General features: G+C 34.4%; 2 protein-coding genes across 2 annotated transcripts; both read left to right on the top strand.

Annotated features, from left to right (window-relative positions):
- The first annotated feature begins 183 nt into the window (after window positions 1–183).
- Window positions 184–6,013, top strand: AGD5 (ARF-GAP domain 5). Its single transcript, XM_022283938.1, has 11 exons — window positions 184–409; window positions 1,381–1,439; window positions 1,590–1,680; window positions 2,169–2,223; window positions 2,305–2,395; window positions 2,523–2,763; window positions 3,782–3,998; window positions 4,075–4,259; window positions 4,510–4,752; window positions 4,849–4,907; window positions 5,581–6,013. The coding sequence occupies exons 1-11, from the start codon at window positions 359–361 to the stop codon at window positions 5,744–5,746; spliced, it is 1,458 nt and encodes a 485-aa protein (XP_022139630.1). The 5' UTR covers window positions 184–358; the 3' UTR covers window positions 5,747–6,013.
- Window positions 6,014–7,864: 1,851 nt separating this feature from the next.
- Window positions 7,865–9,756, top strand: LOC111010521 (uncharacterized). The gene is made up of 3 exons (XM_088119447.1): window positions 7,865–8,553; window positions 8,936–9,350; window positions 9,438–9,756. Exons 1-2 carry the CDS (start codon window positions 7,947–7,949, stop codon window positions 9,316–9,318), a joined length of 990 nt encoding a protein of 329 aa, XP_087975573.1. The 5' UTR covers window positions 7,865–7,946; the 3' UTR covers window positions 9,319–9,350; window positions 9,438–9,756.
- The last annotated feature ends 2,248 nt before the right edge of the window (window positions 9,757–12,004 follow it).

The following is a 12,004-nucleotide window of genomic DNA, read 5'->3' on the forward strand; positions in this document are numbered from 1 at the left end:
TGACAGAAATTAAAATGCATATAATAATATATAAATACAAAACGTAAGCACAATAATTTGAAATTACTAAATTCGAAATCCCAAAAAAAAATTTAAAAGAGGAAGAAGAAAAATGAAAAAAGAAAAAAAAAAGTCAAAAAGCGCCATTGGTGGTGTGGTGTCCTCTGTTTGTTTTCCTTCTTCCTCTTTGTTTTCGGTCTCAAAATAATAATCACAGACGAAGGGCTAGAGAGAGAAAACCCAGAGAGAGAGGGGAGAGAAAGTGTGTTGAAAGACCAATCTGACCTCCGTGTCCGGCTGCTTCTTCTTCCTCCTTCTCCTCTCCTCTTCCGCGTCTGCCTGTTTCTTGTTCCTCACCATGAATGAGAAGGCCAACGTTACCAAGGAGCTCAACGCCAGGCACAGAAAGGTACCCTTCTCATTTCTTCGTCGGATCATCAATCTTTTCAGATGGGATTTCGGTTTTCTCCTTCTTTTTTCCCTTCCTAGTGATTTTCTTTCTCTGGGTTGGTCGCTAATCAGTTAAAGAAGAGATGGGTTCTGTTTTGTTTTTCTTTTTACGTTTGAATTTGCTTCTGGACGGTATAGATTTGGCTATTCTCTCTGCAATTCGAACGGAACGTTTATCGATTTGGGTTGCAGTTCATTTGATCTCCGCGTTTGGATCAATTGCATTTTACCCAACATTTAGATTAGCGATTGGTTGTTTTTGTTTTGTCTTCTTGCGCTTTTTTCGTGCTTTGGAGGATAACTTATTTCTTCGATTGAATTCTGGCTGCTGGATTTCAGTAATTCCATTTCTCGACGCCCCTGATTCATGTTTTAACAGCGACGGCGTGTGAGTTTGAGTAACCTCGGTTTTTATTGATCGTGCCTGTATCAAGTTTCTTAAACGTTATTATCCCAATTATAATTCGAGAGTATTGTTGTTACAGAAAAGACCCTGCAAAATATTTCCTTTGTACTATAGGAATGAGAATTGGTTTAGTGGGGAACCTGGGCCAATATCAGAAGTTTACTCTAGGAGGATAGAATTGAACTCGCTATTTAAATATGTCTAACAAATGACTAATCTTTTAATTAAATTACCGTCCTTAGAGTGAAGTGTCCGCTTGAGTGATTTGGATTTTACAGAATCCCAGTTGCTCGGTGTTCATAGTCGTACATGATAGATAAAATATTAGATATTTTCTAACATCGGGATTTTTACATGTACTTGTGTTTGGTAATGACGTATTTGAGTCATATATGGGAAAAAAAGGAGAAATATTTGTTGAGTAATGACTTTAAAAGTTTCTGTTCAATACACCCTTTTTCTGGTTAAGGTTTGCTCCTTTACTTACATTCAATTCTTACATTTTATGCTCTTATGATGTGCAGATATTAGAAGGGCTTCTTAAGTTGCCAGAGAATAGGGAGTGTGCTGATTGCAAAGCTAAGTATGTTTTCTCTATTCTTTATCTTTCTCACTGTTGTGTTGCTTCTTTGTATGATAAAAGAAGCAAGTCCTAGTTTACACCATGAATATACCAATACTATTTACCGGTTGAATGACAATGAATGTGTTATAATCGATTTTTGTTTTGCAGGGGACCACGATGGGCTAGTGTTAATTTAGGCATTTTTATATGTATGCAATGTTCCGGGATCCACAGAAGTCTTGGTGTTCACATATCAAAGGTAGTGTTTTGCTTTTTATATGGCTGGTGAAAAGAATTCTGTGCTCCCTTTTAAATTACGACAAGATGTGAGTTACATATGGGATGTAAATATTGAGTATAGTGGAGATATGCTTGCTTGTAGCTTCTAAATATAATTTCTTCTCCTCGACCATAAGTGCTTGGATTTTGGTCTAGTTTTTCCATGATTATATTTTAAAAATACGTCTTGGCTATTCATTCTATTTTTTATCTTGACTGGCGCTCATTTCTTATGTGTCTCAAGGACACCGGTAATATGTTGAATTGTTGCTTCTAGCTCTTGAGTAACTTCGCCTTGAGTGATTCCATTTGGCCTAGACTCCTAGTATTGTAGTCATCAATATAAGCTTTAAGTACTTTCAGCTTCAATTGATCTATTTTCATCTTCTGGGTGTTATTCCTTTTACTTTTACATATTTAATGTGCTGGTAATTAGTTCAAGTATGGTTTGACGGCTTTTGTTTGCAGGTTCGTTCTGCTACCTTGGATACTTGGCTTCCGGAGCAGGTTACTTTTATACAATGTATGCTTTTCCAAATTAGTCTATTTTATCAGTTAATATTGATTTCTTTTCTTACTGAGATTGTTTCGTTTCTGTGTGCAGCAATGGGGAATGAGAAGGCAAACGATTACTGGGAGGCAGAGCTACCACCAAACTATGACAGAGTTGGGATTGAGAATTTTATTCGTGCAAAGTATGTTTAGAGTTTAAAGATGGATTTACCAATTAACATTACTTTTAAAATACAATTATAGCTGTATCAGTAATGGTTATCAGTTTCTTTAGATTTAAAAGTACTCCGCTTTATGCAAATTTTATAGGTATGAAGACAAGAGATGGGTTCCTAAGGATGGAAAACCAAGATCACCTTCTCGAGTACGGGAAGAAAAGCCTTCTTTGCATGTGCAGAGGCCTGGGGAAAGAAGTGGGTCAGGGTATTCACATTCAGGTCATTCTGAAAATTTGTTTGAGGAAAGAAAGAAAATTCAAACTCAGTGTGTGAAAGAGAGTATACCTGCCTCAAGAATTAGTCTTCCTGTTCCTCCTAGAGGACCTGAACAAGTATGTTGGTTTTTCTTCCCTGTTCATTAACTTCTCGACTTAACAATTAGGATGTTTCATAAGCATTTTGTAACAAATTTCATTATGCAAAAATTACTTCTGATTTAGGACATGAGGAATGAGGGAGGCAAGAGTAAATATAACGTGTACATTAGTTATATGGCTAAAGTTCATCTCATAATATTACTTTTGTGTACTACTCAAACTTATAAATGTTCAATTGTGCATAATAAGACATACATTCAAGATTGAAGAGACTATGTATATGCAGTTGCTAGTCCATCAATAATATATTTAATAATGCACATATAAAAATGATGTTCATCATGGATTTCCTCTTTGGGGCATTGTTCTCCCCCCGCCCCTTCGAGAGAGGGGAAGATTTTCGAGAGAGGGGAAGATTTTTGTGGCAGGCATGTTTCTTTGCTACTTTGTGGGGAATTTGGCTCGAGAGAAATAATAGAATTTTTAAGGGGTTGGAGAGATCTGGGGTATATTTGGGAGCTTATTAGATTTAATGTTTTCCAGTGGGGGGTCGGTTTCTAAGAGTTTTTTAAATTTTCAGTTAGGTGATTCTTTTGGATTGGAGCCCCTTTCTCTTGGGGATGTCTTGTGGTCGGCTATGTTTTTGTATGCCCTTGGATATAATTTTTTCCATTTCTCTCAATAAAATCTTGGTTTCTTAATTATTTAAAAAAAAAAAAATCATGGATTTCCCCTACACAAATGTGTCATTTTGGTTTTGGTCCGAGGACCAAAGTGGTGGTATGTTTTCATCCCGCCCGAGTAGAAACGGAGTCATTCAAAAAACTAAATCTTTTATGGATCAACTCCAATGAGGATTATTCAAGTTGTGGCATTGTCTCAGCTCAATTCAGGATTTAGTGAACAACGATCTTTCTTCTCTCTAGGTTTAGGTCTATCTTCATTTTTTAAACTTCGTTAATATCTAAACCTTGGAACTAAATGTGGTAAGAAATTTCTAATGCATATGCATGTGTTGACTACATTTGTATAGGTTGCTCCAGCCCCCAAAACACGCCAAGAGCAAAAACCAGAACCAGTTGTACAGCAAGCCGAAGCAACGAAACAGACTACAAATGATGCCCCAGCTGCCTCTCCTCCAAAAGTTGATTATGCTACTGACCTTTTCAACATGCTATCCTTTGATAGCCCCTCTGAAAATGGCTCAGCAGCAGTTTCTACGGATGATAATTCATGGGCTGGCTTCCAGTGTATGTTTTTAACTTTTCCTTGCCCTACCACTTTTAAATATTTCTGAAATTTTTAGATATATGTTCAATGTTACAGCTGCTAGTGCTGAAGTAGCGGCATCAGCTGAGAAACCTGGTCCAGAAAAACCAGCTGAAAGCATTGCCCAGCCCTCTTCTGGAATTGAGGACCTTTTCAAAGATTCAACTTCAGTTTCACCTTCTTTAGTTCCTGAAAAACCTGTCAAAGATGTTAAAAATGATATAATGAGCCTTTTTGAAAAGGTAAATATTGCATCATTGCTTTTAAGTCTTGAAATTATACTCTTCAGTAAAGTTTTCTACTTTTCCATTTTGATCTATGAGGTGGAATTATTTATTTTTACATCATGTTGTTGCTATTAGTTGAAAGAGCAATCGAATTTAACTGTTTATGTGCAAATTTTATATATGTTGAAAAATTACTTGCTCAAAAATTAGTCTTTTGGGCTTCTATTGACAGTGGTATTTGATGTTTTCATTTGAATACCTGCAGTCCAGTATGGTCTCTCCATTTGCTATGCATCAACAGCAACTTGCCATGCTAGCTCAGCAACAATCACTTCTCATGGCTGCTGCAGCTAAATCAGCTGCTGGGGATGCAAAATTCGGTAACACCCAGACCGCTGTCCCCAATGGTACCAATGTACCGCCTCAAAGTTGGCCAAATGTTGCCTACCCGATTCCCGGATTGATGATGCAAATAGGTGCGCAGGGTGGGCCGCAAACTACAGTGCAGGTAGTTGGAAGTGTTTTTGATAATGTTTATTAGAAGATAAATTTATTGATACTCATCCACATAGTATCTAATTGTTCTATATATTTTGTGAGTTAGACAATGAACAGGGCGCTGGCAAATCCAGTTGGGAGTTCTGTTCCATATCCAACATCTAGGTATGCAATTATGCTTCTATCTTTCTTTGATACTAACGGATTTTCAAGTTCTGAAAGACTTTCAAACTTTTAAGATACAAAAGCCTCGATATGATTATTAATAATTGGAAAGCTGCTATTGTTTATTGTTTAGAGTTCGAGGAGGGTGATCTCCACCCTCTGCCCATTGTCCACAACTTTTGTGTTGTTCTTTGAATACATCGTCTTCTATTAATAAAAAAAAAGCTTTTTAAACCCAAGAGTTTCAAGATTTTCATGAAAAATTTGTCATAGAAGTTGCAGTTTGTGATTATTTCCATTTTCAGGGCTTTGTTCTATCAAGCATGATGAAGATGATTCTGGAAACAACCAAAATTTGAAACTTATCCATCCTTTCATATGATGTGAATGCATCTTTTTGTTTAGTGGAAGAATACTGACATCCAAAATCAATCCGAAAATATTTTGGATCCTCTGTTTTCCTGCTGCTTGCTCCTGTGTTGATTTTTCTTATCTGAGATAAAAAGTTAGAATGAACCCAAACTAAAAAGATAAAGAGTCAGTTGGATAAACCATATCAGAGGTTCCATAAAGAATAAAAGTTTAGAACATTTATCTGGTGAACGAAATCATACAGATTCATCAATTCAATTCTCTGGGATAATCAGATGAAGTTGTAATGTTCTTCTTGCAGCCTTTATAGCCTCGGTCAAGTGTCTCCAGCACCGGTGAATGGTGTGACCTCTGCAGCAAACAATAAACCTCAATCGGCAGCGTCGGTATCGTCAGCTACTCCTTCGCAGTCGGGAAAAGAATACGACTTCTCGTCTTTAACACAAGGTATGTTTTCAAAACATTAAACTGGTGGGTGCTGGAATGAGGATGGATGATGATTATACCAAGAAAGGTAAGTTGCAGGAAGACAGCAATGGTCAATTTTTTCCACCTGTACTGGGGATTGTAAACTATTACTTGTAGAGGCAGTCTCAGTTTCTATAAATTTATTGCCCTTTTTTCTTTTTCCAGAGTGATTTCTTCATTTGTATGATGAGTAGCTTTGTCTTGACCAATAAAAGAGGGATTAGATTAATATGATTTATCAATTATACCATTTTGTAGTTGCTTAATGCTTGATTTTTGGTTATTGAAATGATTGAAAAAATGAAAATAATTGCTTTATTGCTTCATTTGTATGATAAATTCTTGGAGGGTCTTTCCTTTTTTTTCTTTTTTTTTTTTGGGCAAAATATGCAGCATTGAGATTATTGTATCTGCATTTGATTAGACAAGAAAATTAGTTTATATACTTGTATTTTCAATTAATTGCTCGACATCATTTAAAATAATCGATTTCTATTTTTTTTTTAGGAAAAAATTATTAGACAGTTTCCTACTCGTAAGGGTCAATAGCTCTTGTTCTCTTTAATTAAATTATAAAATAAAAATTAAAAAAATTGGCCAATTAATTTTAATATGAATTATTAGTTTATACTAATCCTGACAATTAAATTACAAATGGTATACAATTAGTTATTCATTTTGGTTAAATTTGTAATTTCACAAGTGTTTGATATGTTGACTATCATCCAATTGATTTACAAAGTTTAACATAAACCAAAGGCTCACTATAATCTTTTGGTTATGTTTTCATTTTTATATTTGTAATTCATAATTTTACTTATTTTAGTCTTTTGTAATTTTAAAGAATATGTTTTTTTCTCTATACTTTTAAAAAATTATCATTTCAACCCTTTATTTTATTTCTTTCCATCACGATTTTAACGTGACACTTCGTTGGTTAAAGTAGGATACTTCTTATAAGTACCCGAGTCAAAATGAACCAAATCCGAATTACATTAACCAAAATAGAAACCTAATCTTATATTCCACAAAAATTTAGTGTTCGAATTGTACAGTAACAATGTTTATTTACATGATTATTTTTACAAAACTTAGTCCAATTCAAGTCCAACCATACCAAATACAACATAATCTCACACACAATTGCAAGATTTTGAGGTCTTTACTCTTTAGTCGGTTTGGCAAATTTGGGTGTTGGATAAAGACAGCCTCAAAATTCTTCACTCCATTCATCTACTTTGTCCTTGAATTCAAAGTCTACCAAATTCCAAACATACCCTTCAATTTACAACCATCCATTAAAAAATTTGAATATATAATTTTGATCTCCAATATTTTCAAAATTATTTTATTTGAAAAAATAAAGATAAGTGCAAAATATTTGAAGAAAAATGTGGTGGAATACATTTAAAACTATTTTGTCTTCACCGCCCTTGTGTTATCTATTCTCATGTCTATCAAATCATGGCATAATTTCAATCAAAATGTCATGTCACATTTGAGTAATATAGTGTTATAGACCAATTAGAATCAAGATCTTAGAGAGGTTGAACTAAATTTTTTAAAGTTCAAAAATTAAATATAATAATAATAATAATAATATATAGGTTAAAAGGTACTCTTGGTCCCTATATTTTCGTTAAAGTAACGATTTAGTTATTGAACTTTCACATTGGTAACAATTTAGTCCTCGAATTTTAATATGTAACAATTTAGTCATTGTAATTTAAAGTTTGTAACGATTTAGTTCTTATCATGAAATTTTTTTTGTTAAGTTTCTTATATATATAGATTAATAAAGTAAAGAGTGATCAAAGATATTTATAAATTAGAAAGATTAAATTGTTATAGGATAAAACTTGACACTTAATTTTAATAAATTTTTTTACAATAAAAATTAAATTGTTACAGATTTTAAGGTTAAATCATTACAAATTAAACTAAATCGTTTATTCAGTGAAAGGAGAAGGACTAGAACGTTACAAACTAAAATTTATGGACTAAATCGTTGTTTTAATGATTTTTATCCAAATATATAATAACGATAATAATAAATATAATAATTTGAATAATTTGTGAAAATTAATCTTAAAGAAAAAAATCGTCAATAAATACTCGTACAAGCGTTGGTTTAAGATTTTTTCAAACCTGTCTCGTCTTTGTGTCTTCCTCATTGAACCGCCGAGAAGACAACACAATATGATCTCTGTAATCTCTTCAAACAACCATTGGATTCTATCCCTCAAGCTCCTCCTCCTCTCCTCCGCCATGCTTTCCATGGCGGTAGTGCTCAAATTCTCCGTTCCGGTAGTCGCCGATATCCTCGTCTCCGACGTTCCCGCCGTTTGGAGCTCCATACTCTCGTGGTTAAGGCCTCCTTACCTTTACCTGCTCGTTAATTTCATCATCATCACTATTCTCGCCTCTTCCAAGCTCCACCAGGACCTCGTGGATCCGACGCCGGCGGTTGTTTCGGTTTCGGCGCCTGCTGCGAAGCTGTCCGATGATTCACGAGCAGATTTCATAGTTCGTGTAGCCGTCGCCGACGTTCGCATTAAGAGCGCTTCCGATGAGTATGAAAACTTTGCGATGGATGTTCCGGAAAATTATGAGAAATCGGATGTAGAATTGGTGTGCTCCAGGGTTTCAGATAGAGAAAATCAAGAAAACGGCGAGAAATTAGATCGTAGCGGTTTACAGAAAGAGGATTCGGTGGAGATTTCGTTTCAGAAATACGAAAAGAAGCCGCCGATTTCTTCGAAGGTCGGTGATCGGAAAGCTCCAAAACCTACTCCTCCTCCCGCAGGTGCGCTTCTCTTTTTTCCTCTCTCGAACGCTTGATTTCGTTCAGAAACTACAGAATCTGTTATCGAATGGCACAATGTTTCGGAAAATGATGTGAAATTGAATGTAGAAAATAAAGAAAGCGGCGAGAAAGCTGATCGTAGCGGTTCGCAGAAAGATCAGGATTATTCGGTGGAGATTTCGTCGTTGCAGAACTACGAAAAGAAGCCGCCGATTTCTTCGAAGGTCGGCGATCGGAAAGCTGCAAAACCTACTCCTCCTGCAGGCGCGCTTCTCTTTTTCCCTCTCTCGATAACGCTTGATTTTGTTCAGAAACTGCAGAATCTGTTATGGAAGGGCACAATCGTAATTAATTTTATAACTGGGGTGAATTCGTGCCGCAGGGAAGACGTCAAGAGGGCCCCACGTCACGCTGGACGATACGTGGAAGGCGATAACGGAGGGTCGAACTGCGCCGTTCTCGAGGCGCTTAGATAAATCCGATACGTGGGAGTCGAACGGCGGACGAGACGAAACGGGCGTAAGCCGTAATGGCCCTCCGGCTCCGGAAGTGAAAAAGTCGGAAACTAGCTTCAACGGCGGAGGGAAGAACAAGGAGTCGAGACAGTCGGCGGCGGCGGCGGTGAGAAAAAAGCCGTCGCTGACGGAGGAGGAGCTGAACCGGCGGGTGGAGGCGTTCATAGAAAAATTCAAGGAAGAAATGAGGTTGCAGAGGGAGGAATCACTGAAGAAATTTCAGAAGATGATAAGTGAAGGAGGCTATTGAATTGAAGTTGCTGCCGTTTTTCCGATCGATCGGTTAGTAGATTTTATGTTTAAAAATGCATTTAGATTTAGGAATCTGTTTTTTGGGACTTTGATTTTGGTTTATTTGATTTTCGGTAGAGCTGATGATAGAGACTTGGGGAAGTTGTAGCAGTGGATCATGGAGGGTATGCGGCAAGGTTTGTTTGGATACTGGTTTTAGTAAGAATAGGGTTATCCTAATCAGATTAAAATTAGGTTGGAAAATAAGCAGTTGGGTTTAGTGTGAGATTTTGTAGTTTATAGAAGTAAACATTTAGGCTCATATTTGAATTTCACAGGCAAAAGTCGAATAAATTTAGATGTCCTTTTAAGTTATACAAATCTTTTGACTTTTTTTAATTTTGTAAAAATGATTGTATAATATCTAACTCAACAAAGCTAGAATTCAATTATTAGCTAAATATATATATATATATTTGTCTTTTTCTTAAAAGAAGACAAGAAACATACATAAATTTGTCTTTTGTGTCAATTTTTTTTTTATATTTTGATTCATAAAATATGTATTTATATTTGTCTTTTTCTTAAAAGAAGACAAGAAACATATATAAATTTGTCTTTTGTGTCAATTTTTTTTTTATATTTTGATTCATAAAATATGTATTGATGTTTGATATATATATATATATATATATATATATTATGTTTTCCCAAGTAAATTTTATAATAATAGAATTTAAATTGGTCTATTTTTTAAATCGTTTTATTTCAGTACTTTTGAAAAGTTATTATTTTCGTCAATATATTTTTATTTTTCTCATTTTTTTATTATAATTTTAGCATGACATTTTTCATGAAATGAAGTCATAAATTCATTTTTATTTCGTATAAAATTTTGGTTAAAATTTAGAAAATGCAAGGACTCCCCCTTCTTTGAAAGGAATGTTTTGAAAATAAAGGAATTAAATGAATAAAAGTTGAAAATACCGAAGGTTTCGAAAATAAAATGAATTAAAACCAAAAGTTTAAAATCTAAAATACTACTTAAACCAATAAATTGATATAAAAAAATTAAAGTAAAATAAAAATAATTATAAAAAGAAACTGTCCAGTGTATTTTGAAAACGAGTTTTTACCAAACAGTAGTTCAAAAGGAACTATTGATCTGAATTGGGCCTTTGAACTAGCTCAGAAGTCCAAATAGGAGCTAGTTGGGCCAACTGATGCCAAGAAAAGCAGATGGGATTAGGTGGGGGCCTGTTCTTGAAACTCTGTTCTTTTGAAAGTGGGGCAGTTTTGTAAATTTACTTAAAATTATACAAAACCCATATGACATATAGTATCTTTTTTTTTTATTTAAATAAGTTTCTTTTAGTTCAATACTGTGAGGCAGGGATTTTTCAATATCATCCTCAAATTTAAGAAACTACCTCGAATAACTAATCAATAAATAACTCAAAAATCAACCCGAAAATTATCCAAACCAAGCTTTAAAAAAAAAGAAAGAAAGAAAGAAAAAAAAAAGAGACTCCATTCAATGCACATATTCAAGGAACAAGAAATAACATGCAATTCAATGTCAAAATTCCTAAAGTCAATCAAGATAAACATGAACCCATGCTACAAAAATACGTTGAGCAAGTTACAATGATGTTGAAAATACACGATTATAATTTTTTTTTAAATGATCGTGAGTATATATGTCAGGTTATGCATACTTTGATGATTAATTTTATGGGACATTTCTCTCATCTCCATAACTATTGGGCAAACTATTTATTAGTGGTATTCTAGTAATTATGGTTCAATCGAGGATGAAAATTTAAAGCATCAAAAAAGAAAAAAAAAGAGGATGAAAATTTAAACATTCGACTGAAGGTGAATTGTAATTAGGCGAACACGGTTAATTAAAAAGAACTAAAATTATAATTTAGTATATTTACGTTGGTATGCCACGAAAGCACAAATGAATTACCTGGGAATGATTTGCATCCGACAGGGGCAGGTGGCAGGTATCCATTGGGTAGCAAAAACGATGAATATTTGAAATATGATTATTTGGCAAAAGCTTCTGCGTGCAGTTACAAACTTATAAATCGACAGAGAATCAGAATGTGTTGGAGACTGCGAAATAAATGAAATTCCTTTTCAAAAAAAAAATAATAATTAAATAAAAATAAGAGAAAAGAAAAAGAAAATCAGTGGGAAACGTGGTGAGTACAAGTACTGAGATTGAGTCAGTTGGTCTGAAAAAGAAAAGGCCAAAGCCTTGGATTGCAGAGAAGAAAAAAAGGGGGAATTCCATACACTTCAGTTCCATTAAATAAGAGAGAGAAAATAAAGTGTTTGAATTTGAAAAATGGATTCTCTATTTAATTTGAATTGTTTTGCATTTGCTTTATGTGAAATACAAGAAAAAACTTAAAAAGGGTTAAGAGATGAAATTGTATGAAAGATTTTGGAATTAAGTCTCTCATCAATCTTCTCATTAAGATTTTATCGGTTGGGTATGTGAATTAGGTCTTACATTCATTAAAGTAAAGAGAATTCGTAGGCATATAAATAAATACGGCATCTTTTATTAGTACACGACTTTTAGATTGTTAGTACTTTGTTGGGTCCAAAATGGGTCATTGTGCCATTTGCACTACGAGTGAGAATTTATACCTACTTCTTTTACTATTAATGGAAAAGTTCTCGAGGCC

The sequence above is a fragment of the Momordica charantia genome (assembly GCF_013281855.1).
Source record: "Momordica charantia cultivar OHB3-1 chromosome 11 unlocalized genomic scaffold, Mcharantia_2.0 BLBB01000011.1, whole genome shotgun sequence".
In the NCBI taxonomy this organism is placed as follows: domain Eukaryota; kingdom Viridiplantae; phylum Streptophyta; class Magnoliopsida; order Cucurbitales; family Cucurbitaceae; genus Momordica; species Momordica charantia.